Source organism: Rhinatrema bivittatum, chromosome 7 (assembly GCF_901001135.1).
Source record: "Rhinatrema bivittatum chromosome 7, aRhiBiv1.1, whole genome shotgun sequence".
In the NCBI taxonomy this organism is placed as follows: Eukaryota; Metazoa; Chordata; class Amphibia; order Gymnophiona; family Rhinatrematidae; genus Rhinatrema; species Rhinatrema bivittatum.
The window spans coordinates 45,166,241-45,193,129 of record NC_042621.1 but is presented as its reverse complement, the minus strand read 5'-3'; the positions used below and the strand labels follow the sequence as shown (position 1 = coordinate 45,193,129).

General features: G+C 47.3%; 1 protein-coding gene across 3 annotated transcripts; it reads right to left on the bottom strand.

Moving 5' to 3' along the window:
* Positions 1-309: 309 nt before the first annotated feature.
* On the bottom strand, positions 310-26,889 carry COG8 (component of oligomeric golgi complex 8). 3 transcript variants are annotated; one of them, XM_029608306.1, is made up of 6 exons: positions 26,465-26,597; positions 25,870-25,992; positions 18,900-19,107; positions 16,292-17,119; positions 15,130-15,298; positions 310-929 (listed from the first exon to the last, which is right to left on the bottom strand). In XM_029608306.1, the coding sequence occupies exons 2-6, from the start codon at positions 25,872-25,874 to the stop codon at positions 607-609; spliced, it is 1,533 nt and encodes a 510-aa protein (XP_029464166.1). In that variant the 5' UTR covers positions 25,875-25,992; positions 26,465-26,597; the 3' UTR covers positions 310-606. The 3 variants fall into 3 exon arrangements, with proteins under 3 accessions (XP_029464166.1, XP_029464164.1, XP_029464165.1); XM_029608304.1 differs by lacking the exon at positions 25,870-25,992 and having other exon boundaries at positions 26,465-26,889; XM_029608305.1 differs by lacking the exon at positions 25,870-25,992 and having other exon boundaries at positions 310-905; positions 26,465-26,889.

Below are 26,889 nucleotides of genomic sequence, written 5' to 3'. Positions count from 1 at the left end.
TTTGGCAACACACAAAAATAGTTATTAATCAGCACTTTTCAAAAGTAGTTATACATTGGTTCAGTCCATCTGTCTGCCCACTCACACGACAATGTCTGCTAAAACACACCAATTAGTTCAAAACTCCCCCTCCCCAAGACTTACCATGGTCTACTGACAATGATTGAAAACCAGAAAGGGCCAGGTCATTCTCAGCAGGGTAAGGATAAAAAATAGTGGACAATCCAAGTCAATGGATGTGTGAGACAAGTTTACCAGGGCAAGCCCTGAAAGATGGAGTCACTTAGAGAAGCATAACATTACTACCTGAAAGATCCAAAACTTAAAGGGTTTTTATTTTATTCAGAGGGAAGACGTATATAGAGATTATTAAACAGCAACTTCGCCCCTTAATAAACATGTAAACTCTGCTTCTCCAATCCAGCCACCCACCACCAAACTAATCTCACAGGCCTGATCCACACACAGGCACAACCCTGTGCCCATCCCTCCCTCTGTACAGGCCTCAACAGACTGCATCCAGCGAGCAGCATTGCCCAGTGTAAGATACCCAGAAAAAGCATGGGCATGTTCATCCATGTACTGTGTTATGGCTAATACTGGGCTTCACTCCAGAGTCTCCGCAGGCTCTGTGTATTTTTCTGGTACCCCCTTGTCAGCAAGGCACTGCTGCTCCCTCTTCTCCTCGCACTTCAGTTCCACTGGTTCTTCTTGCAGTTCAGGATCAGTTGTTGATAAAGAAAGCAAGCTCTCCTGGGTGGCAGCTGCTGGCTCCCCACTGATACTGCTCTCTGGCAGAAACAAAGTCTCCTTCTGTGGCAGAAGAGAAACCAGAGCCTCCTGCACTACAGTCACATCCATGTAGCCAAGGTTCCCATACTGCTGCAGCTGGGTGGCAGGAACTCCTGGGAAGGGAGAGAAGAGAAAAGCTGTTCATGGGTAAAATACAGAAAAAAAAAAGTTACATAGGAAAAAATGCTAAAGCTAGTTTCTTCAACCCCCCTTCCCCGGAGTAAATATTTTTTAAAGGCTGAAATAAAAAGGTGATAGAAAAGAGAATGCTATCAGTTCAAGCAATGCTCCAAAGCAAGCTGCTGTCTTATGCCCACAACCGGGCCGAGCACACTATTTAACCTGCAGTTGGATGCGGGTTGTGTAGGCGCAACCTAATCCCCTTAAGCAACAAGGGGATTAGCTCCTCCCCAACACTCGGCGAAACTAATAGCACTCATCACATGCAAATGCATGCTGATGGGGCTATTAGTTAATCAGTCAAAATGCAAAAAAAGAAAAAGTCTAAAACGCAGTTTTGTGCTCAGAAATTAACATTAATTTCTGAGCACTCCCAAAAGTTGTACAGAAAAGCAGAAAATACTGCTTTTCTGTACAACTTAAAAAACTTAAAAAAAAAAAAGTGTCGGCGGTCAGGTTCGGGAAACAGATGCTCAGTTAACAAGCTTCCGTTTCCCGAACCCACGGCTGTGCGCCGATTAGGAAAAATGGACAGACGACTGCTCGCAGGCTCCCACTGTCAAGGAGGCACTAGGGGTGCGCAATCGACCCTAGCGCCTCCTTGACAATGCACCCCCTAATTTAAATATTGCATGGCACCCCCAGGAGAGGTGCCTGGGGGCGCATTAGGAAAGCACGCGCTGAACACTCAGCGCCTGCTTTCAACGCTTTTTTTTTTTTTTTTGCATCAGCCCCGATGGGCTTTAGACAGAATCCTCAAAATGCACTGTCATCTAATCTTCTACCATTCTCCTACTATCCTCCCTTTATACCATTTTATGTATTTTTTTCTTTAATCATCTTTATTAAACAAGTTTATAAAGCACTTATCAGATGTAAATGGCTCTTTAGTAATGCTCAACCAAAACAATGTTTAAATCATGTATTCATTCTGTATAGTCTTAAACAGTACTTAGTGTCGAACGTAAATGGCTTTTTTGACACTCAACCATACCGCCACCTCAACTGGGAGGCCAGTCCATGAGTCCACTACTCATTCTACAAAGAAATATTTCTGGGTCCAGAGCCTCCATTCCACTGAAAGAGGCCCACCTCCGTACATGTGTTCCTTGGAGGCAAATGTCTGTCTCCCCTTTCCCTTCTTTTCTTCTCCAGGTTATACATGTTTAGACCTTTAAGTCTGTCCCCATATGCTTTATAAGGAAGACCACAGATCATTTTAGTAGCCACCCAGTGGACTAACTCCATCCTGTTTATATCCTTCTGAAGGTGTAGTCTCCAGAATTGTACACTGAATTCCAAGTGAGGTCTCACCAGGGACCTATACAAAAGGAAAACTGGTTCTTACCTGTTTTATTTTCGTTCTTACAGTACCACGGATCAGTCCAGACCGCTGGGTTGTGCCTCTCTTCCAGCAGATGGAGTCAGAGAAAAAGCTGAAAGGCACCCTCCCCCTTAGCTCGGTGTGCCACCTGGATCTTTCAGTATAATCAGTATCAAAGCAGAATGAAGAAAAATTTAACAATCAATGGCTAGACCAAAAACTTATTTCAACAATAAACTATGAGAACTATGGAATGCTGACTTGAACATTTCGCGTTGCGTATTTTTTATATCTTCGTATTCTTCGATACATCCTGCAGAATCTAATCAAAAACAACCGAGCGGACTCTCCAGAACAGAATACCTCGGGCGGGTGTCTGGACTGATCCGTGGTACTACAGGAACGAAAATTAGCAGGCAAGAACCAATTTTCCTTTCCCTGTACGTACCCAGATCAGTCCAGACTGCTGGGATGTACCCAAGCTGCCCTAAATGGGGTGGGGACCCAGAGAGTCCCGCTCGAAGCACATTGCTGCCAAAACAACTGACATCCGGGGCTTGGACGTCCAAACGGTAATGCTTAGCAAAAAAGTGTGTAAAGATTTCCAAGCAGCTGCTTGGCAAATCTCCTGTGGCGAAACACACTGGCTTTCTGCCCAAGATGCCGCTTGAGGTCTGATCGAATGAACTTTTAGACCATCTGGCACTGGCTGCCCATGATACATGTATGCCGAAGCTATAGCTTCCTTCAACCAATGGGCAATGGTAGCTTTGGATGCGTGACTCCTTTCGTAGGACCGCTCCATAAGACAAAAAGATGGTCCGACAATCGAAAATCATTAGTCATCTCCAAATACCGAAGGAGGACCCACCTGACATTCAATTTCCTCAAATCGAGAGCCTGAGGGGAGTTCCAATCTAAATCTCGAAAAGCCAGCAACTCCACAGACACGACCTACGACAAAAAGGAGGGTACTATCCTAAGTGATACCCCAGACTCCGAAATCCGTAAGGACGATTCTCTGCATGACAACACTTGAATCTCAGATATCCGCCTGGCCGAACAGATAGCCACGAGGAAAACAACCTTGAGCGTTAAGTCCTTCAATGTGGCCCGCTTGAAGGGTTCGAACGGAGGACCGCACAATCCCCGGAGAACCAGAGTCGGACTCCAAGAAGGACAGACTGGACGAACCGAAGGATTCAGATGCTTGGCACCCCTCAAAAAACGTGCCACATCCGGATGGGTCGCAAGGGATGTACCATCAGCGTTCCCCCTTAAAGAACACAGAGCCGCTACTTGCACCCGAAGAGAGCTGTACGCCAAACCTTTCCTCAACCCTTCTTGTAAGACGACTAGAATTTGCCCAATAGTGGCTCGCCGTGGCGAAACTTTCAGCCCGCTACACCATGAATCGAAAACCTTCCAGACCCGAACATATGTGAGCGAAGTGGAAGTTTTGTGCACCCGTAGGAGAGTGGAAATAACCGAATCCGGGTAACCCTTCTTCCTCAACTGTCTCCTTTCATAAGCCAAGCCACTAGACAGAAGCGAGCCGCCTGATCGAAAAATATTGGACCCTGCCGAAGTAGATTCGGAAGATGACAGACGCAAAGGGCCGTCCACGGCCAAGTTCCGGGGGCCACAAGGATGATCAACCGTGAGAGTAAGTAGAACTCTTCAGATTTGGGATCCCAGCGGGAAAGCTATGCCCTCTGCAAAGCTCTCATATGAGCAAAGGCCCAGGGGACCAATTCCAGAGTAGATGCCATAGAGCCAAGAACTTGCAAGGAGTCCCACACTTTGGGCATCGATAGGTCCAACAGCCGCTGGATCTGAGGTGTCAGCTTGTCTATCCGCTCCTGCCGGAGAAAAATTTACCGATAGCCATGTCGAACCGGCCTCCTAAGAAGTCCAACACTTGTGACGGGATCAACTGGCTCTTGGAGAAGTTGACGACCCATCCGAGCGAATGAAGAGGCTTCAAGACCAAACGAACTGCCAACTCGCAAAGCTCCTCAGTCTTCGCTCGAATGAGCCAGTCATCCAAATAGGGATGAACCAAGATCCATTCTCTCCTGAGAGCCACTGCCACCATTACCATCACCTTGGTAAAGACGCGGGGGGCCATCGCTAACCTGAACGGAAGTGCCTGGAACTGGTAATGCTCGCCCCTGATCATGAACCACAGAAACCTGATGATGCTCCTGGATCCCTATGTGGAAGGTAAGCCTCCGTCAGATCCAATGAGGCCAAAAATTCTCCTTTGTCGACGGCTGCAATGACGGACCTCAAAGTCTCCATACGAAAACGAGGTACCCAAAGTGCCTTGCTCACTTTTTTCAGATCTAATATGGGGCTGAAGGAGCCCTCCTTGGGAACCACGAAATATATGGAGTATCTGCCGGTCTGGTGTTCAGCCGGCGGAACTGGAACAATGGCTCCCAGGGCTTTCAACCGAGACATGGTTTGGTCCACCACCAGCTGCTTTGCTCGAGATCCGCAAGGGGACACCAAAAAAAGATCTCTTAGTGGGCAAGCAAAATCTAAAGCGTAGCCATTTTCTTTGATGTTTAGAACCCACTGATCCGAAGTGATCTTGACCCACTCCTCGAAGAACAGAGACGACCTCCAATGGGAAGACTTGTTGCTGGAGGATCGTTGAGAGACCCCATCCCGAGCAGGCCGTCGGCCACGAAAGGAATGAGCCCAAGCCTGGGACCTCATAGACAGCTGCTGAGGGGCAAAGGACGATAACGGCGCTGTCCCCGAAAACGACCCCGAGAGGAACCAAAGATCCTAGAAGTTCTAGGCTTGTCCTCCGGAAGCTTGTACACTTTATTGTCCCCCAAGGACTTAATCAGATGTTACAGCTCATCGCCAAATAAAAGCTCTCCTTTGAACCGGAAAAAACCCAACTGAGACTTGGAGGAGATATCAGTGGACCAATTGCGGAGCCAAAGAAGCCTCTTGGCCGACACTGCCAAGGCCATCGTACGTGATGAAGTACGGATAAGATCATACAGCGTCCGCAGTATAAGACACTGCCGCCTCCATACTGCCAGAGGCAGTTCCTAAACCGTGAGCAATTGCTGCACCCATCTAAGGGTTGCCCTCTGCATGAGACTACTGCAAACAGGCACTCTGATGCCGAGCACTGAAACCTCAAAAATCCTCGAGAAGAACCTCCAGCTTTGTGTCCTGGAGATCTTTAAGCACAGCAGCTCCTGTCACCGGGATCGTGGTGCACTTGGCGATTGCGGAGACGGCCGCATCCACCTTAGAAATCTTAAGCGGGGTCACGTGGGGCGATGCGCTGAGGAAGACGTGTTTCTCTCAGCTCTGGGTGCCCTGCCCCAATATCTACCGGCATCGTTCCATACCGGCTTTATAGCGTGGCACAAATACCACTGCTGCCTTCTTTTCATGTCGATTGTCCACTACATGAACAAACCTTCACCTCCGATGGCTTCCCGAGGGGGAAAACGGGGAGAGAGACAAGGAGAAGGGTAAGGCCGCAGACCCCAAGATGGCGGCGGGGGGTGCCGACTCGGGGCAATCGCCAGGAGCGCCGTTGACGGTAGAAATACTAAAAGAAACCCTTGACGCAGCACTCGATGACAAACTTGCGGGCATAGCTCAAAATCTGACGGAAGTAAAAGCGACTCTGGAGGTCTTGGGCCCGCGGATCGACTTACTGGAGGAACGCGTATCGGGGCTGGAGGACAGGGAAACGGCTATCGCAACTAGCACTACCGCGCATGCTACTGCCCTAAAAGAATGCAGGGACAAGATCGACGATCTAGAAAATCGGCTCCGCCGGGATAACCTGCGTTTTTTGGGCCTGCCGGACGGGGTGGATGAAAAAGGCCTGGGCGTCTTTTTGGAGGAGTGGCTCCCGGAAGCGGTGGGTCTGCCCGATCTAAAGGGAGAGCTGCGGGTGGAGAGAGCGCACCGGCTGGGTGCTCGCAAACCCTCGGACACCCGACCCAGGATCGCAATAGCCAAAATTTTAAATTCGGCTGTTAAACAAAGGATTTGGTTAGCTTATAAGAAGACCCCGGAGCTTCTGTATCAGGGCCAAAAAATCCGTATCACCCAGGATTACTCGGTCTTAGTGACCCAACAAAGGCGCAAATTCTCACCGGTCTGTTCTACTTTGTTTGACCGCAAGATCAAATTTGCTCTTCAATATCCTGCGGTCCTGCGAATTTGGCACGAGGGCAAGCAACATAGTTTTTCGGACTCGGAGACAGCGGCTCACTTCCTGTCCACCATTTGAAGGAGAGTGCCCTCACTGGGTTTGAGTTTTTCCTGTTTGGTGCCTAAGACATTGGAATCATGCATAATTTTTACTAAGGCTTGTTACTTTTCATCCCCTGGCTCCTTTGGGAAACGGCTGGTCCTACCACAGGGGGCTGCAGCCCTTTGGAACAGACGCCCAGACTTGCGTCCATATCGGAGTGGGGGTCGGTTTATGGACTGAGGACGCGGTTGGCTGGAACTCTCCGTTTAGAGGATTTTACGCTGTACATGGGGAGCAGGGCACCCAAGCGCCCTATCTACGTGACCTCTGGACTAGACTCTTCTCACGGGGGGAGTAAAGTCATTTTTCTTTAGTCTAAGGGGCAGCTGGGTATACAGGTTGGAGGGAGGGGGGAGGATGGGAAGTTGGGGGTGGGATGGGGGGGTGGGAGGGGGATTGCATGGTTGTGGACTCATAGTGTTGTGTGTGTATGTATACTCCTGGATGTATCACAAGGGACGCATTTGGTATTTGAACGGGGCAGGGCGAAGGGGCACCGTGTGGGGGCACCTAAATGGGATCAGAAGGGTGGGGCAGCTGGGACTCCACCCTCTGAGTCATTATCTCTTAAACCGGTCATTTCTATGTCTAATCCTACTCACTCATGGCTAAATTAGTGTCCTGGAATGTGCATGGGCTGGGTTCCCCAATCAAACGTAAGAAGGTCTTGACACACTTAAAGAGGCTTAGAGGGGATATTGTTTGCTTGCAGGAGACCCATATGAATGCGAAAGAGAGTCTTAAGCTTCAGAGGGATTGGGTCGAAACATGCCTTTATGCAGAGGTTAAGAACAGAAAAGCGGGGGTAGCCATACTTATCAGTAAAACCGCTGGGTTTATCTTACATAACACTATTGTGGATGCAGAAGGCCATTATGTTATGGTGATTGGGACTTGGCAAGGTACTCTCGTTACGATATGTAACGTTTATGTCCCCACGACTAACCCCCAGAGCTATCTCAATCGATTTCAGAATGTAGTGATGACTCATAGAGTGGGTTTATTACTAGTGGCAGGTGATTTTAACTGTGTGGCTGACTGTACTTTAGATAGGTCCACAGTTCGAGGACAGGGTGGGAAGCCCCGCGGAGAGGGAGTGGCAGCTTTTAGCGACTATTTGAAAGTGCTAGATGTATGGCGCACGCTCCATCCCTCTGAGAGGGACTACACCTTTTATTCACACCCTCATGACTCCCTGTCCAGGATAGATTATATCCTCCTGGCCGAGGAGGGGTTTTCGAGGATTCACAAATCTGATATCGAACCTCCAGTGATATCGGATCATTCCCCCATTTCCATCTCATTATCCCTGGACCTCCGCAGGCCGGGTTCTGTCATTTGGCGCTTTCCTTCAGAGCTTAGGGGGGATCAGGCCTTTCAACAGTTTTTAAGGGACAAATGGTCTGAGTACAAAGGCCACAATAGTCAACACTTGGAGGATTCCGTGTTATACTGGGAGGCGGCTAAGGCAGTCCTACGGGGCGAAATTATAAGTTACACAGCCTCCCGCGCCAAAAGGCTTAATCAGGACATACTGCGGCTGGATGCCCTGTCCAAGCAGGCCAGAAAGCTATGGTTGAGACTCCCACAGGAAGATAACAAAAAACGATATTTTAGTGCCCTTAGCCAATTGAACACGGCTCTGCATATCCGAGCCAGCAAAGCCTTGCAGGTATCTAGGCATAACTATTTCAGATTTGGGAACAAAATAGGCAAGCCCTTAGCAAACCTGATTCGAGCGCAAAGACCCAGGACGGTTGTTGCCCATATGCGTACCAAGCAGGGGACAAAAGTATCTGCGGTATCAGATATATGTGAAGTGTTTCGTACGTTTTATGCCTCCCTGTATAAGGCTGACCCAGTCCCGCCCTTCGAAATTGAACAAAATTTTTTCTCTGACATTTCACTGCCAAGCCTTTCGGGATCTCATAGGGAGTTTCTCAATCGCCCTATCCAAACGTATGAAGTCACCCGTATCATTGACTCTATGCCTTTTGGTAAATCTCCAGGACCTGAAGGGTTCGCCTATGATTTCTATAAAATGATGGGTGCCCAGATTGCTGTTCCATTGACAGATTTCTACTCTAAGGGACTAGCAGAGAACTCCTTTCCTAAAGATTTTAACAGTGCCCATATTATCGTCCTCCCTAAAGCTGGAAAGGATGTGGAAAAACCAGAATCGTACCGGCCTATTTCACTGCTTAATGGTGATTTGAAAATTCTTGCTAAGGTTCTGGCAGAACGATTGAATGTAATCCTTCCAAACCTGATTTCTTCATCCCAGGTGGGGTTCGTTAAGGGTCGGAAAGCCACGGGCCATATATTAAAGTTGCTCACGGCTATGGCTTTTTGTCAACAACAGGATAGGCCGGCGATAGCCGTGGGCTTCGATTCTGAGAAGGCCTTTGACAGGGTGGCCTGGCCATATATGTTTTCGGTGCTGTCTAGATATGGGTTTGACGGGGCATTTGTTGATTATATTCGGCTTTTGTATGAAACACCTACCTCGAAAATAATAGTCAATAATACCTGCTCTGAGCCAGTGCTTATACAGAGGGGGGTACGCCAAGGATGCCCCCTTTCTCCTCTTCTGTACATACTTTCGATTGATCCGCTCCTTCACAAGATACTAGACAGCACGGAGGTGCGAGGGTTTGATATGGCTGGCCACTCTCTCAAAATAGCGGCCTTTGCCGACGACGTCTTAGTCTTCCTAACCAACCCATCACATTCCCTGCTTCCCCTGTTATCTCTGCAGGAGGACTTTGGCTTATTTGCCGGTCTGAAAATAAATAGAGAAAAATCTGAAGCGCTTGATGTTACCGGTACGGTTCAGCAAAACTGGCAGGGAACATTCCCACTTAGATGGGCTTCTAGGGAGCTTAAATATTTGGGAGTCCACATCCCGGCTTGCCTGGCGGATATTTATAAGTTAAATATCACCCCTAAAATTAAATACACTCAAGACACCTTACGCAGATGGCATAACTTGCCAATTTCGCTTTCCGGCAGAATACATCTTTATCAAATGGTAATTTTGCCAAAATGGCTGTACACACTTCAAATGTTGCCTCTCTGCATCTCTATGACAGATGCTAGCCTTCTTTCCAAAACACTCCGAATGTTCCTCTGGGGGGGCAGGAAGGCTCGGATCCCTCTTCGGAGGCTGCAACAGCCGTTGGCCGCCGGTGGGTTGGGGTGTCCGGATTTAATCTATTATAACATAGCCTGTAATCTACGTTTGATCAGGGACTGGATATTTCATACCTCTGTTTATATCCCATCTCCGATTTTCCTAGCGTGGTATGGGGTTGGGTCTCTGAATGGCCTTCTCCATATGCCGGTAGCTCGCCTCCCACTCCCTATTAAGGACCACCTGTTAGTAAAAACGTGTCGAGCCACATGGTCCCGCGTGTGCCGCTTATTTCAACAACCTCTAGGAGTCACTCCTTTATCCCAATTGGTAGATAACCCATGGTTCTCACCGGGAGAGGGTATATCCCCTTTTTTGAGATGGAGTAGAGGGGGTCTCCAATATATTTACCAACTCATACACCCACTTCAAGGGGCACTCTATTCATTTTCTGACCTTCAGCTTCAGTATGCCATTCCCCGAGCTGACTTTTATGCTTATTTACAGGTTAGGCACTTCCTACATAGTCACAAGACCCATTGGGGGGACACGCACATAACCCAGTCACTCTTAGACTTATTTGCTGGACCTATTAAAAAACCGCCTTCGATATCTACCTACTACAAGGCGATCAGATCCAGGGGTAACCAGCCCCATTTACTGCAAGCTTTGTTTGATAAATGGAGTCTATGGCCAGGATTCACTCTCACCTACCCAGTTTTTTTAAAGGGCTCCTCAGAGATTCCATTGATCACTGTTAATGAAACCTTACGTGAAACCCAATTCAAATTTTTATGGCAGGGGTATATCACTCCAGAACAGGCGTTCCGATTTGGCCTTTCCGACTCACCACTTTGTAGAAAATGTGGACGACTCCCAGGATCCTACTACCATGTTTTTTGGGACTGCCCAGGTATACAGGTTTTTTGGGGAAAGGTATTACAGTTTTGTACACAACTGTGGAAATGCTCGTTACCCCTGGATCCGAGCATATGGTTGTTTGGGAATGCCTCTCAGATAACGAGGTCAACCGCACAGTCGGGTATGCCGCGTTTCCTTTTGAAAGCAGCGTTGATTGGCAAGAAAGTTATTCTTGCCAATTGGCTCGCTGCGGATGTACCGACTAAGGATCAATGGTTTACCCAGATGCTGAATCTATGTACCCATGAAATGTATTGTCTTAAACATCAAACTATAAGTGGGGGCAAGTTGAATGAGGTAATCTGGGCCCCGTTTCTGGAATATTTGACACCCTCACTGTCCCCAACGTCTCCAGATAAGGAGTAACAGAGTATGGATGGCGGGTTGGCACTGTACTGGTATTTACTCCTCACGGCCTTCCCTGCTGAGTAAAGTAACTGGGGTTCTCTGGGGGTTTCTATATGATGTCCCAACTTTTGTCTGTTTGTGGCTCGCTCAATTCTCTTACTGCTCAGTCTACCAACCCGAGCACACCAGTGTAATGCCCTAGCTCATACGTGCTTTGGCGATGTTCTAAGTTTTGCTGGGTTCTTGCCGACCATGCAATCTAGGGGGAGGGAGGGGGGAAGGAGGGTGGGTAGGTACTAAGGGGAAGGGGCAATAATTCTCAGGGCATTTAACGCATTGTGTGATGCATCTGCTTTAAGTTATGGTTGTATTCTGAAGAAGTTTTCTAGATGTGGATGTCTTACATTAATGGATGTTGTGTTTTTTTTTATGTTGATTGTTCCTGTTTAAAAAAAACTCAATAAAAATATTACAAAAAAAAAAAAAAAAAAAAAAAAAGAAATCTTAAGCAGCTCTAACGACTCCTCCGGGAGCAGGTAAATCTTTTCCCTAGCACTATTGAGCCGCAGACTAGCCTCTGGCGCGTCCCACTCCCAGGTCATGAGCTGTAAGAACATCGGGTGAAAAGGAAAAGTTCTAGGGGGAGCCCAAAGACCCGACAAAACAGGATCCCCCGAGGAAGGCTCAGCCATTGGCTGCGGAGCCTGAATACCCAGTTCCGACAGCACATGAGGGATCAAAGGGTCTAGCTCTTCCCTGCGAAACAATCTGAGCACCCGCGGATCATCCCCTTCCACTGGAGCGGATTTGTCCACATCATCAGTCGTGTCCGCGTTAAAGAGGATCCTGGGACGTGAGATCTGGAGATCAGTGAGAGGAGTTACCACCACGTCCGGAATCGCTGGACCCACTCGGACCCTAGGAGCTTCCTGACCCTCAGCAGGCTTAGGGACCTCTGCTGGAGGAAGCTCCTGTAAATCTAAATCAGCCTCTGCCTCCATATAGGCTTTGTGCAACAAAAGCACAAATTGGGAGGAAAAAGGGTGCTGAAACTGCGGAGGGGGGGGGGGGGGGGGGGGGGGAGTCAGGCACCGGATCTCGAGGCCTCTCAGGGCTCAAATTCGGATGCGAGAGCTGAGGTGGAAATTACCCTCCCCCGATCCTTGCAACGCGCCAGAGCCTGGAGGAGGTAAAATGGCCACCGTTCCTGCACTAAATCGGGAACAGAGCAGGCCGAGGCCTCTGAGCCGGCAAACGTCTCCCTGCACTATGCCATCGCGCAGGGGACGTTCCCCTGCCGTCGCTAAGAACTTAAAAGGGCCTTCAATTCCCTGGGAATGCATCGGGAGCAGAGGCCATCGCTGGAGAGCCACGCTGCCGGTTCCCCGCAGGCTGAACACCGCGATCTGCGCGGCATTGTGACAAGGAAAGCAGCTACACTACAAAATACCTCCGGAGACCCGAGAGCTCAAAGCGCCCTTTTTTTTGTTTAAACTACTCTGTCTTTTTTTTTCTTCAAAATATGTTTAATGGGTGAACAACACACTTAAACAACCAAGTAATAATACAACACATCGTCACCCACAAAATACTTTTCCAATTTACTACCCTCACCCAGACCCTCACCACCCCCCTTCCCCTCCCCCCCCTCCCTCCCCAAGAGAATCTCCGGACAGTGTGAGGAACCAGATTGCGACCCATACATACATAATCTAGCATGCGCCCCCTTTAGGGCTATCCAGCATGAGAAGTGGCAGGGATCTAGGAGCTCCCCAAGGGCGCCAGCTGCCGTTCTTGAGGTGATAAAAATCTATAGTAGTGACCCCAAATCTCCTCAAACACTCTTTTTTTCCGTGGAGAGAACCGCTTGTACATCGATCCATATTCCAGCAGGTACATTTCCGTCATCAGAGATGACCTCATCTCAAGAGTCGGAGAATCTGCATCCAGCCATTTTACCAATACACATTTCTTAGCCATAAGACAGGCCTTGGCCATCAAACCAACATTATCTATGTTAAGACTTTGTTCTCCCACATCATTATTAAGAAGACAAAAAGAACATGACCACTGGATAGCAGTTGCAAACAGCTGTGACATATACTGGCGAATGGAAGTCCAAAATGTCTGGATACGAGGACAATCCCATAAGCAGTGAATGAGGGAAGCAACTGGGTAAGAGCATTTGAGGCACACTGCAGAGTCCACTATGCCCATACAAGCTGCTCTAGCTGGAGAATACACAATCCTATGAAAAACTCTCTGCTGCATTTCACGAAGACCCACGTTATTAGTCATCAGATTGATGGACATATAAGAGTTCTTGAGCACCTGCACCTCCAGCTCTTCTTGACAGTCACGAGACCATTTGGGAAGCAATTTTTGGTACGTAGTATAGTCCTGTATCACGTGGGAAAAGGAATAAAGGCACGAAAGAGATCCCTTGCGGGATTGAAAACAAGTAATGAGAGCAGAATAATGGACATTACTGATCTTCCCCGCCATCCCCCGCACTAGCTCGTTCACCAGTGCCCGTACAGACCCATACAATAAAAAGTGCTGGGGAGTGAAATCAAATAAAGTTATGCATTTATCAAAAGTGTAGCAAGCCCCCGAATTGGAGTCCAGCATTTCCCCTAGTAACCAATGGGAGCTCAATTTAAAAGAATGATTCAAGGGGAGTAAGGACTTAGCTATCAATGAACCATCACGCATTGGGTATTGAGGGGATACATACGGAGACAGTCCCAGCATCTTACGAAGAATACCCCACACCTTCCTCACAGTTGTAATCAATATAAATCGCATTGGCAAGCGTAGAAAGGCCTCTGCAGAAAGGTGAAGCACCAGCCCTGGTTCTATTGGGTTACACATCATGCGTATCAGAACCGGGTCAGTATATTCAGCAGAATCGAACAACCAGTCTCCCAAAAAGCGCCAGTTGGCAGCTAAAGAATAAAAGTAAAAATTCGGGAGCCCATACCCACCATCAACTGGCGGCCCCCATCAAGGTAGCCATGGAAAGGCGCGCCCTCTTGTCCTGCCATAAAAAACGACGGATCTCTCTATAGAGACTACATCGATCCTTCACGAGGAGCAGGAAAGGCAACATCAACAATTTATACAATAACTGAGGCGCCAGCACCATTTTGATAACAGCAATACGACCTTGGAGCGATAAGGGCAGAGATTTCCAACTTCTCAATTTAGTGATCATTTTCTGAATCGTAGGGGGAAAACTACTCTGGTCTTTATCCACTAATTGATTTAGCCAAAGGCAAAGAAAGGTAACAAGACCCTTTTTTTTTTTTTTTTTTTTAAAAAGATCAGGACTGCAGGTTCTGCCACCTTCATCTGCTGGAGTCAGAGAAATACAGAAGGATCGCAGGTGGCACATCGGGCTAAGAGGGGGTGGCATTTCAGCTTTTTCTCTTACTCCATCTGCTGGAAGGGAGGCACAACCCAGTCAGTCTGGACTGATCCGGGTACGTACAGGGAAAGCAATATTACCTTTTTTTTTTTTTTCTTTCCTCTCACTCTACAGCCAAGCATCCTTCTGGCTTTTGTCGTTCCCTCGTCTGTTTGGCCATCTTAAGCTCATCAGATAAGATCACCCCTAGATCCCGCGCTTCTTTTGTGCACAGAAGAATTTAACCCTGATAACGTACACTGCTCCCATTGGTTTTTGCAACCCATTTTTTAGCATTAAATCTTAGCAACCAGACTCTAGACAGTTCCTAGACCCCCTCCTCATGCCTTCTATTCCTTCCTGCATGGTTACACTGCTGCAACAAGACAATCCTTTCCCAAAAGGCCTTCCTCAGTATCACTAACGAAAATATTAAAGAGGACAGATCCCTGTGGCACACCACTGGCAACCCCCCTCTTCTCCAAGTTTACTCCATTTACTACTAGCCTGTGTTGCTTCCCACTCAACTAGTTTCTAGTCTAGTCAATCATGGTCGGGCCTATACCTATGTTGCTCAGTTTATTTATGTCACCTATGAGGATCCATAAGGAAATCCAAGTACACTACATCTAGCACTCTCCCCAGTCCAACTCTCTGCTCACCCAATGAAAGAAAGGATGGTGAAAAAGCAGAAGGTCCCTCAGTTACTCTCTTACCAAGGATTTGTGCTATCTGAGAAGGAGGAAAGAGAAGCTGTAGGCAGCGGTTCAGGTATGGCAGAAGGTCTTCTAGGAACGCAGTGCAGAACTGGACGAAGAGCTCCTGCTCCTTGCTGCTGAAGGCAGCCTCCTCTGCCTGGTGAAAGGCCAAGATGATCTTGGTCACCTGCATGAGTGAGAGACACTTCAATAATGGTCACATTTTTTCATCCTATTCCTTTCTAGGCAAGTGCATTCGTTGCTCCATTCATTTGATTTCGGCATGGATAGGGATAGTGCACGCACAGAAATGAATGGTGTGTGCATATGTACTCAGCGCATACACACACCATTCATTTCTGCGCGTGCATTATCCATTCATTGAAATTGTGCTTACCGCTGAAACAAATCAAACAAATGGAGCAACAAATGCATATCCCTACTTTCTCCCTACTTTCATTTTCAGCTTTTGGGCTATGGTGCCATATGCCTCCCTCTCTCAACTGCCTGAAGTTTTTCCCAATTTTTATATACCTCTCCCAACTCAGCCCCGCCATTGTAGAGATGATCCTTAGATAGGAACACAAGCCGTGGCTCGCTCACATAGGCCACTAAATGTTGCTGTAGTTCAATGGCTGGCACTCCCCCCCCCCCCCCCCCCCCAGGGGCTGTGAACACTGCCTTCACAGCATCCGCAGCCACCCAAAGAGCAGAAGTCCAATGCGAGAATCAAACAGTGTGAAAATGTTGTCCTGAAAAAAGGGGTGGGGAGGGCTGTTCCCTGAGCAGCGGGGGAGTTAAGAAATGCTCTGCTTAATGCAACAAATTTCAGTATTAAAAACAGAATAAGGATCAGGGTGTCACAAGTGAGCAGGCTGAGCCTGGACTCTCCTCTTACAGATAAAGGAAATCCGAGAAGTCTCAGCACCTTCCATCCCAAGTACTCAGGGCTATTCTGCTCTTTCACGGTATTCGTAAATGTATCTGAACAATGCAAAAGATGTCATAAATATCCCAAGAATGAACAACAAAATCTGTGAATTCTGGATCTGTTGATCCCAGACAATGATACATGTATTAAAGAAGTCCAATGCTCCTCTCCTCCTTTACTGTGTCCGTATATACAGTGTGCACGCATGGATGCAGGAGAGGAGCTGGTGCGGTGCTGATAGGTCTGTACCTGGCTAATGGCCTCCTCCAGGGAGACAGCCACATCCTGGGCCAGTGCCACAGGGCAGCAAAGCCGGAGGTCGTTGAATGCAGTCAGGATGCTGTTTAGGAAGCAGGCGAGGGGGGGGAAATCCAGCAGGGCCATGGGTGGCTGAAGGGTTCCAGGCTGGCTGCTAGGCACAGGGACAGGGGAAATGGTGCTGCTGCCCAGAACAGCAGGGGCCAATATCAGGGTATAGGAATTCATTTCCTCCTGGAATTTATCCACTGCTTCCTGAACTGCCCTCTGGAAAGTAACCATGGCAACCCGTTGGAAGATGGGTGCCAGCTGTCCACGGAAGTCAGCTCCCACACGGCTAAACGACAGGCCGAAGTACATGCACTGGCCCAGCAGTGAGTCCAGGCGACTTCCAACCCCCTTCTGCAGGTCACACTCCAAAACCTGCAGGAAGTGTGTGACCTTCTGCAGCACCCAGCCATGGAATATGGCAGCCTCGCTCAGCGTCTGCTCACCACACGGCACCAGCAAGGGGTCCTCATCTGAGAAGAGAGCACGGTATTCTGTGATGATGTCGAAAAGGTGAACGCGACATGTCTCAATTGTTTTGATGATGTGAAAATAGGGGTCATCCTCGGCAATGGAGTTCTGGATAGAACGAAGCCAGGCATCACGTGCCTGCAAGAACTTCACACGTAGTTCCACCTCCGTGAAGATATCCATCCTCCGCAGGTAGCCCAAGACACGCAGGCAGGCAGGTAGCTGGAGGCCCGTGCGAAGCTGCTGCACCAGCTGCTCCAACATCAACTGCGCTGACTGACGAACTTCCCCAACAATGCTCTGTAATCAAAGCCAAAGTTTACTGTATACATGCATAGTAAGCTTCTAGCCTCCCCAGGAAGCATCCCCCACAATTCCAACCCCACCAAAGGAGCAGAGGAAGGAGGCCCCACTATGATGATTTGAGGGAAAGAGGTACACCCACAATTAAAGCCATCAAGGGGTGAATCGAGAGAAGGGAAGGACCCAACAGCCATTACAGTGTGGGCTGACAGGAGGGCCACACACAACTCCAGCCTTCATGGTATGGTGGACAAGGGGCGACACCTATACTGAGGGAGGGGGGGGGGGGGAGAAGGGCACCCATATTCCTATCATCTCTGTGGTGTGGAAGCGGAAGCATCCCCTACATCCCAGGGTGATAAACCTTAGCATCTCCCACATTCCCAGCAACTGCATCCTTTACAAAAGTCTCTCCTCAGCATCCATGATGCTTAGCATGAGGCGCCCACTCATCTTGTTGTTGTCAAGATGCCCAATTTTGCTGTCACAATACTGTGTCCGAGGTCTCCCAAGTTAAGGGGCCTGTCTGCCGCTGTCTGCCTGGGACTGAGGAACAGTCAGGCCAGCTCACTTCCAAGGTAAGGATGTCTCTCTTCGCTGTACTGTACAAGTGATCCACAGGGAGACATCCTTCACTGCAGTCTCACTTCCAGGAAGTATCAAACACAGGGTGCTCAAGGCATTGCTGATCCTGGTTAAGTCTGTCAGTGCAGGATCCCCTTAATATTCCACACACACACACACGACTCATTCCTTCCTCTCCCCCCCCCCCCCAAAAAAAAAACATTCATGCCTTTCTCTTCTATCCCCCACCCTATTGATTCCTCTTTCCCCACCTTCCTGTGCTTTTCCTCCCTCTCCCCATGCTCCCACTAGTGGTTCTCTCTCCCCCTTCTCACTCCGCGCTCCTTATTCACTGCTGCCACCTCTGCTGACTCAGACACATAAAAATGTGCAGAGGCAGTGGCAGCAAGTAAGAGACCCACCTCCTGTCAGCAGGAGGGAGGATGAGCATGCTGTTACTACCGCGGGGTGGAATACTGCTGCTGGAGATGGGGCTGCCATGAGGGGCCTGGGGCAACTGCCTGGATTTGTTGTTCCCCTCCTGCCAAAGACAGCCCTGGCTGTCCCCACCACTGCACACCTGGCATAGTGCTCTCTACAGCTACATACCCGGTACAGAACCCACCCGAAACAAGGGCTCTACCACAGTGAAAGCCCAGTATGGTGCTCACCTACAGCAAGAGGCTCCATTGCCCTCTGAAGGCTAGAATTTAATTTTATTCCCCCTTTCATGGCTAGTCAGCCACTTCAAAGTGGATAACAGTGGATGGTTAGTAAAATTAATTATATACTAAGCTAGGAAGAACTAGGAGGCATATTACAGTAGTTTGCATGCATCATGGTGTATTCATACAATAGTAGCCAGTTAGAATTTACAATTATTAACAGTTATGCTATACGAAAGAACAGCTTATTCATTTTGCAATTACTTACAAATAGCTTATTAGCTTAATTATTTACATCCCATGTGTGCTTGGAATATTGCTAGTTTGATTGTACTGTAGCATTTCTATACATTTACTTTTTTGTGAACTGACAGGATAAGGGTGAGAGTTAGTGTCTTCTTTAGATTTAAAAGACTTAACTGCTTTTTTGTAACAAGGAATTCATCACCCAGCAGCCTCTCCCAGCAACTAATGCCCACTCACTAAGGACAGCTAGGTGCGCATACCTGCAACTGCATGCTCCGTACATAGCAGCGCGTAGTGCATACCTGTATGACTGCAATACCGGAATGCTTTTTCTCAAGCCGTCGCACATACGTGGCCAACTCCAGAGCCTCTTCATAGTAGCCATTCCGGACACAAGTATCCATGAGCTGCGGGATCTCCAAAACTTCAAGAATCTCAGTGTGCCGATTCAAAGTCAGGCTGTTCTTCCGGCGACTGCAGGCTATCTCCTCTGCCTGCTGCACAAAGCTCCTGTTTACAGGGCAGACCACAGGTCACACAGACATTCACACACACACACACACACACACACACACACACACACACACACACACACACACACACACTGTCCTACACATACAGACTATCCTATGCACACAAATACAGTTGTGCTCATAAGTTTACATGCATCTGGCAGAATTTTTAAGATGCGTTGCATTTTAAGAAAACATGAGCGAGACAAGTCATATTTGCTATTTTTAACGTGTTTCAAATTAAACTGTTATGCATCACACAATAGCACAGTCATTAAACCAACCATAGCAACAAGGGAAATGAAATGGCCCGTTCAAAAGTTTGCATACCCTTAGTTCTTAACACCGTGTATTGCCCCCTTTTGCATCAATGACGGCTTGCAGTCTTTTGTGATATTTGTGCATGATGCCCTTTATTTTTTATTATTTATTTATTTAAAAACTTTTCTATACCGTCGTTAAGTAGTACAATTCTGGTCGCCGCATCTCAAAAAAGATATAGTTGCGATGGAGAAGGTACAGAGAAGGGCAACCAAAATGATAAAGGGGATGGAACAGCTTCCCTATGAGGAAAGGCTGAAGAGATTAGGGCTGTTCAGCTTGGAGAAGAGACAGCTGAGGGGGGATATGATAGAGGTCTTTAAGATCATGAGAGGTCTTGAACGAGTAGATGTGACTCGGTTATTTTCACTTTCGAATAATAGAAGGACTAGGGGGCATTCCATGAAGTTAGCAAGTAGCACATTTAAGACTAATCGGAAAAAATTCTTTCACTCAACGCACAATAAAGCTCTGGAATTTGTTGCCAGAGGATGTGGTTAGTGCAGTTAGTGTAGCTGGGTTCAAAAAAGGTTTGGATAAGTTCTTGGAGGAGAAGTCCATTAATGGCTATTAATCAATTTTACTTAGGGAATAGCCACTGCTATTAATTGCATCAGTATCATGGGATCTTCTTAGTGTTTGGGTAATTGCCAGGTTCTTGTGGCCTGGTTTTGGCCTCTGTTGGAAACAGGATGCTGGGCTTGATGGACCCTTGGTCTGACCCAGCATGGCAATTTCTAAAAAAAAAAATAAAAAATAAGTTAGACAACCGTCACAACAATGAAACTGTGAGTGGTATAGATTACAAATTAATCATGTGCCATCATAGTGCGGTAACAATTCATTTCAATAAACTATGTGTGTAAATTAAGCTTGTATGTTGGGAACATAGGCGGATTGAATTTAACATTAATGTGCATTTGTAGCTTACAAGTAACAACTTCTAGTTTTGGTGCGTCCTTAACTGCTTTTTTCCTTCTCTTTATCTTTATAAAAAGCTTGTTTAAATAGCCAGGTTTTCATATTGGTTTTTAATATTTTGAAATTTCTCTGCAGCCTTATTTCGAGTGGCATGGTGTTCCATAGCATGGGGCCAGCGAGTGACAGTACTCTCTCCCTAACTTGCGTGAGGCGTGCTGTTTTGACAGAGGGTACAGTTAGTAGAGCTTTATTAGCAGATCTTAGGTTTCTTTGCGGGACATGTACACGCAGTGCAGTGTTAAGCCAGTCAGCTTTTTCATCGTGGATTAGTTTGTGTATTATGCATAATGCCTTATATTGAATTCTTTGTTCAATTGGGAGCCAGTGTAAATCAGCGAGCATTCCTGTAATGTGTTCTTTTTTTTTTTTTGCCAGTCAAAATTCTAGCAGCTGAGTTTTGTAATATTTGTAGTGGCCGAATTGTAGATTGTGGTAGTCCTAAAAGTAGTGAGTTACAGTAGTCTGTACTTGTGAATATCATTGCCTGCAGAACTGTGTGGAAATTGTTTAACGTTAGTAGAGGTTTTAGTCTTCTCAGGATCATTAGTTTCACATATCCTTCCTTTTATTTTCAATGAGATGTGTTTCATGTTTAGCTCAGGGTCAATTATTACTCCTAGATTTCGTACTTTTGTTGCTAGCTCAACGGTTTGGTTATTTTTAAGTGTGAGTGTTGGTTGAATGTGGTGTATGTTTTTACGTTCAAGGTGTAAGAATTCTGTTTTGTCAAGGTTTATTACCAGTTCCATCTGATTTAAGAGCTGTTTAATTATCTCAAGATACATATTGGCAAGTTTCATTGTTTCTTCAATGGTGTTTACAATTGGCAGCAGTAGCTGTATATCGTCTGTGTATAAGTAATGTGTGATTCCAAGTCCCGCTAGTAGGTGACATACTGGGAGAAGATAAATGTTAAAGAGTGTTGCCAACAGGGCCGATCCCTGTGGGACACCGGTTAGCAGTGTGACTTTGTCCGAGAGTGTATTTTTGATTTGTACCTGAAAACATCTATTGTTTAGATATGACTCAAACCATTTTATTGTTTTATTAACGAGACCTATTTATTTCAGTCTATTGAGTAGTATTTTGTGATTTACTGTGTCGAATGCTGTGGAGAGATCTAATATAACTAGAATGTAGTGTGTTCCTGTATCAAAACCTCTTATTTTGCTCGAATCAGCCAGTCGTCCAGATATGGATGCACCAACAGGCCTTCCCTTCGCAGCTGTGCCGCTACTACCACCATTATCTTGGTGAAGATCCTGAGCGTGGTGGCAAGGCCAAAAGGCAGAGCTCGAAACTGGTAATGATGTCCTAGGACGGAAAACCTCAGGAACTTCTGGTGGGTGGCCTGAACTCCAATATGTAAATAAGCTTCCGTCAGATCTAGCGACACTAGGAACTCTCCCTTTCGAACTAAAGCAATAATGGACCGCAACGTCTCCATGTGGAAGCAGGGAATCCAAAGACATCTGTTGACCCGCTTTAAGTTGAGAATGGGTTGGAAGGTTTCCTCTTTCTTTGGTACCACAAAATAAATGGAGTATCAGCCCTTTTGTTGCTCCGCAGGAGGAACGGGCGTAATTGCTCCGAGCTCAAGAAGGTGCTGCAATGTCTCCCGTACCGCCCAACGCTTTGCCTCATAAGCGCATGGGGAGACTAGAAACCGATGTCGAAGGTGACGTGCAAAATCTAAAGCATAACAGTGTCTTATCACGGAAAGGACCCACTGGTCCGATGTCACCTTGGTCCATTCCTTGTAAAAAAAAAAAAAAAAGCCTGCCCCCTACAACCGGAACCAAGGAATGGACCGGCCGTACATCATTGTGGAGGCTTATTGCCCTGCGCAGACTGGGTGTTTCCAGGTCTGGTGAAGCACTGTCCACGAAAGGACTGAGACCAGGACTGCTGCCTGTTAGTATTTTGCCGAAAGGAGGAAGTGGATGATCGTGACGCACGAGATCATCAACCCCCAACGAAAGCAAGACCTAAAAGAGAAAGAACCCCTTGGCCTATCTTCAGGCAGCCAGTGAACCTTATTCTCTCCCAGGGACTGAATCATGTCCTCCAGCTCCTTTCCAAACAGTAACTTGCCCTTAAAAGGCAGAGACGCCAGCTGGGATTTAGAAGAAACATCTGCAGACCAGTTTCTTAACCACAACAGTCTACGTGCCGAGAGAGCGGAAACCATGGACCTGGCAGAAGTCCATAATAGGTCATAACGGGGATCTGCACAGTAAGCGATCGCAGCTTCAAGACGCCCAGCCTGAAGAGCTTCCCCTTCAGACAGCAATTCGTTGGCCTGTAGCTGTTGCACCCACCGAAGGCCAGCTCTCAAAGAAAAAAACTGCTACATATCGCAGCTCGGACTCCAAGTGCTGAAACCTCAAAAATCTTTTTGAGCTGAAGCTCCAGCTTTCGATCCTGCAAGCCCTTGAGGGCCATCGATCCCGTAACTGGGATGGTGGTCTTCTTAGTGACTGCTGACCTTGCTGCATCCACCTTGGGAACTCGAAGAAGGTCCAAAGCATCCTCCAGCAGAGGATATAGCTTGTCCATTGCCCTAGTAACCTTCAGGGGTGTAAATCAGGGGTGTCCCATTCCCGGAAAAGCAAGTCAGTGACCGAGAAATGAAAAGGAAAGGAAGTAGGTGGACCACGCAGGCCTAACACCGGATCCGTAGATCCCAAATGGGATTCCTCTTGGGGAGCCTCAATGTCCAATTCCCCCAAAATAGCGGGAATAAGAGGTCCAAGCTCCTCCTTCCTAAACAGATGGACCACCTTCAGGTTATTTACTCTTTCGGATAGTAGAAAGACTAGGGGGCACTCCATGAAGTTAGCATGGGGCACATTTAAAACTAATCAAAGAAAGTTCTTTTTTACTCAACGCACAATTAAACTCTGGAATTTGTTGCCACAGAATGTGGTTAGTGCAGTTAGTATAGCTGTGTTTAAAAAAGGATTGGATAAGTTCTTGGAGGAGAAGTCCATTACCTGCTATTAAGTTCACTTACAGAATAGCCACTGCCATTAGCAATGGTTACATGGAATAGACTAAGTTTTTAGGTACTTGCCAGGTTCTTATGGCCTGGATTGGCCACTGTTGGAAACAGGATGCTGGGCTTGATGGACCCTTGGTCCGACCCAGTATGTCATTTTCTTATGTTCAGGTCATCTCCCTCCACAACATGAAACCCACGCACAGCACCCTGCTGCTGGTCCGCATCCCCTTCAACCCCCCCGCGGAGGCTGGGATAGCAAGTCCTGATCATCCAGATCCAAAGACCCTGAAGAAGTATCAGTATCATTCTGGGTTGCCACTGACCTTAATGGATGTCTCATCTTAGAGGGCTCAGAGCTTTCAGCCAGCTTGGACCGCTTTCTGGACTTGGACAGTAGCTCCGAGAAAAAAGATTTTTCAGCCATCCTCTTCTTTCCTGGCCTTAAAGGCCTTATGTAATAAAACATTTGAAGAAAAAGAGGACGAAAGAAGAGGAATCTGAATCCCCATCGGGGTTTTCCTGTTACTTTTGAGCCAAGCCCCACTGATTTGCCCCCCTCAGGGGCCATTTGTCGAGGAGACAAAGGCGGCGGGAGACTCCCCTCCCCCGCCGCAAGCACTGCCGACCTTGCTGCCAACATGAGGGAATTCAAAATGGCGCCCGTTCCAGCACTCAGCAGGAATGGACCGGGAGAAGGAGGCTGCAGGTCTCCAAACGCCCAGGAGACTGTGTGGACATGAACTACGACCCCCACCAGGGACCGTGGAGGCTCCCTCCCCTCCCAGGAGACAGGCCGAGCACAGGCCGTCTCTCGAGAGTCGCGTGCGCACCGCACGCACAACACACTGACCTCCGCAGCATCACTAAGGAAAAAAAGCTTTCCCCTTTTGGAATTTAAATCTTTTAAATACTGGCGAAAAACAGCGACACAAGCCTGAAAGTGACCATGAGGGAAGGGAGAGTCCAAGAAAACAAAACAGATCTCTCTTTTTTTTTTTTTTTTAAAGCAAACTTGCCCAGCAGCCTATGGGCCCTGGTCCTCCTGGGGTGAGTGAGCCGGGCTCCCCGGTATCACGCCCAGCGCTGCAACAAGATGGCAATAGGGCCCTCGACCCCTGGCCACAGCTGCCTCAAAAATCAGGAGGGATAGTCCCCTCAGGACCTGGCAACCCCCTGGGAGGCCGACAAATGTCTTCTTCACCCTGAACCTTTTCCTGCTTTTTTTTTTTTTTTTTTTTTAAAGTGCTATGTCTAATTTGCTTTAACCTAGAACAGACTGTAGGTTACAAGAAGCAAACACACGTGATAATGTAAATAACTAATGAGCAAAACACGAGTGCAAATTAAACAAACATTCAAAACATTTGTATAATTTGAGAGGCAAACGTAAAAGATTTTAAAATGTGAATTTAGATGCCCCAAATGTCAGTCAATAAAGAACGGTACTTAACAAATCTTGTTCAAAATTGCCGTTCATATACCAGTGTCAGTCTCTGGTGCAGGTCTCCTGATGAAAACCTTTCGAAACATTGATGTTGGGACTTGCAATGTAGTCAAGTCATCCCTGATGGAAGGATGCCACTAAGATTTGCACACAAGTTCTTAAAATGCTACACATCTTACAAATTCTGCCAGCACGACTGTATATAAACTACCCCCTTTACTAACAAACAAGTAAAACAATCTTCTGCAGCAATCCTGATTTAAAATAAAGCCATTGTACTGACTTGCCCCACACTTCAAAATACAGAACAGCATACTAAATGACAAGCAGATAACCCAGTTGATCTAACCAACCTGTCCAGTCTAGATTCCTCCTCTCTGAAGAGGATCTTAGAGAAGAATCACTTCTGGTTAGTAAGGGTACACATAAGAATGAAGTAGACACCATGCAGGCTACAGAAGAATATGTTTACATGCAGCTAGCTAAACTGAACGTGGACTAAGCCAGAGGGCTGGACGAGGTATATCCAGCTCAGCTGAAGAGCCTATTCAATAGATCCTTAGAAATGGGAGTGGTACCATAGGACTGGAGAATGGTGGATGTGGTCCCTCTTTACAAAAATCTTAAGAGATGGGAGGTTAGTAACTGCAGGATGGTGTGGTAAGAAAATTAATAGAGCCTCTGTTAAAGGCAAGGATAGTGAACTATATAACAATTCAGTGGGTTGGATGATCTGAGGCAACATGGTTTTACTGGAGAAATGTCAAATAAATTTGATCGATTTTTTCAATTGACTGACTACAGAATTAGAGCAAAGGTGAGCATTAGGCTTGGTTTACTAAAATTTTAGCAAAGCATTTCATATGGTCCTGTATTTGAGGCTCATGAATAAAATGAGCAGCCAGAGAGTGGGATCTCTGTTGGTGGACTGAAATAGAAATGTGTTGACTGATAGTAAATTGCAATAAATGGAAATCACTCTGAGGAGAAAATAGTAATTAACTTGGTACCTCATGGATCGGTTCTGGGGATAATTCTGTTCAATATCTTTGTGAGCGATTTAACGGAAGAGTTAGAAGGAAAAGTTTGTCTTTTTGCAGATAACGCAAAGATCTGCAACACAGCAGACACCCCTGAAGGAACAAAGAGAATGAAAAGTGACCTAAGAAAGCTGGAGGAGTGGTGGAAGACTTGGCAATTAAGTGGCAAGAGGATAAAAATGAAGCATTAAGGTAACATACACAGAGCAGCAGTGGGCAGAGTGAATAACCTGCACATAGTGGCAGTTACCATCCTAAACAGAAAATGAGGAGGTAACCTGCATGGAGCAGCAGTTACAATTATAAACGGAAGGAAAGGGGGCAACCTACAGAATGGCAGTTATAACTCTACACAGAAGACAAGGGGGAAACCTACACGGCGAGGTAGTTATAAATCCAAACATCTTGATGGGCAGACTGGATGGACTTTATCTGCCGTCATTTGTTATGTTATTATGCTAGAGGCTGAGGGAAGTCTTGGGGGAGGGAGGAGAGAGATTTACAAGTGCCGAGAGAGAGAGGCAGGCTGCCCATATCCGGCAATACCAGTGGCCCGGGCTCCCACCTGCAGCTCTCCTGGAAGCCAGGCAGCTTATCAAGCAGGCGGGCCAGGCTGGCCTGCACCTGGCCGAAGCGGCGGTAGATATCCTCGGTACACTCGGCCGTACGGATGAAGGTCTTGTAGTTGGAGAAGGCCAAGTCCCGGGTCTGCTGTAGGATCTGCGCCCGCTCCTCGGCCAGGCGATCCGGCTCCCGTTGCAGCTTGGACAGGCCAGACGAGCTTAGCTCCAGCAGGTAGGCAGCGAAGTCCGGCCGCTCCCGCCAGCTCTCCGGGAAACTGTCCCGGAAGATGGACGCCAGGATACTCTCGTCTTCCACGTCCACCGCCGCCATGCTGAGTGGCAGCAACCGGAAGTGAACGTCATAAACTTCCAACACATGCTGGGAGCTGCAGCGACAGCACTTTAACGTCATCAATGTCAGACGCGC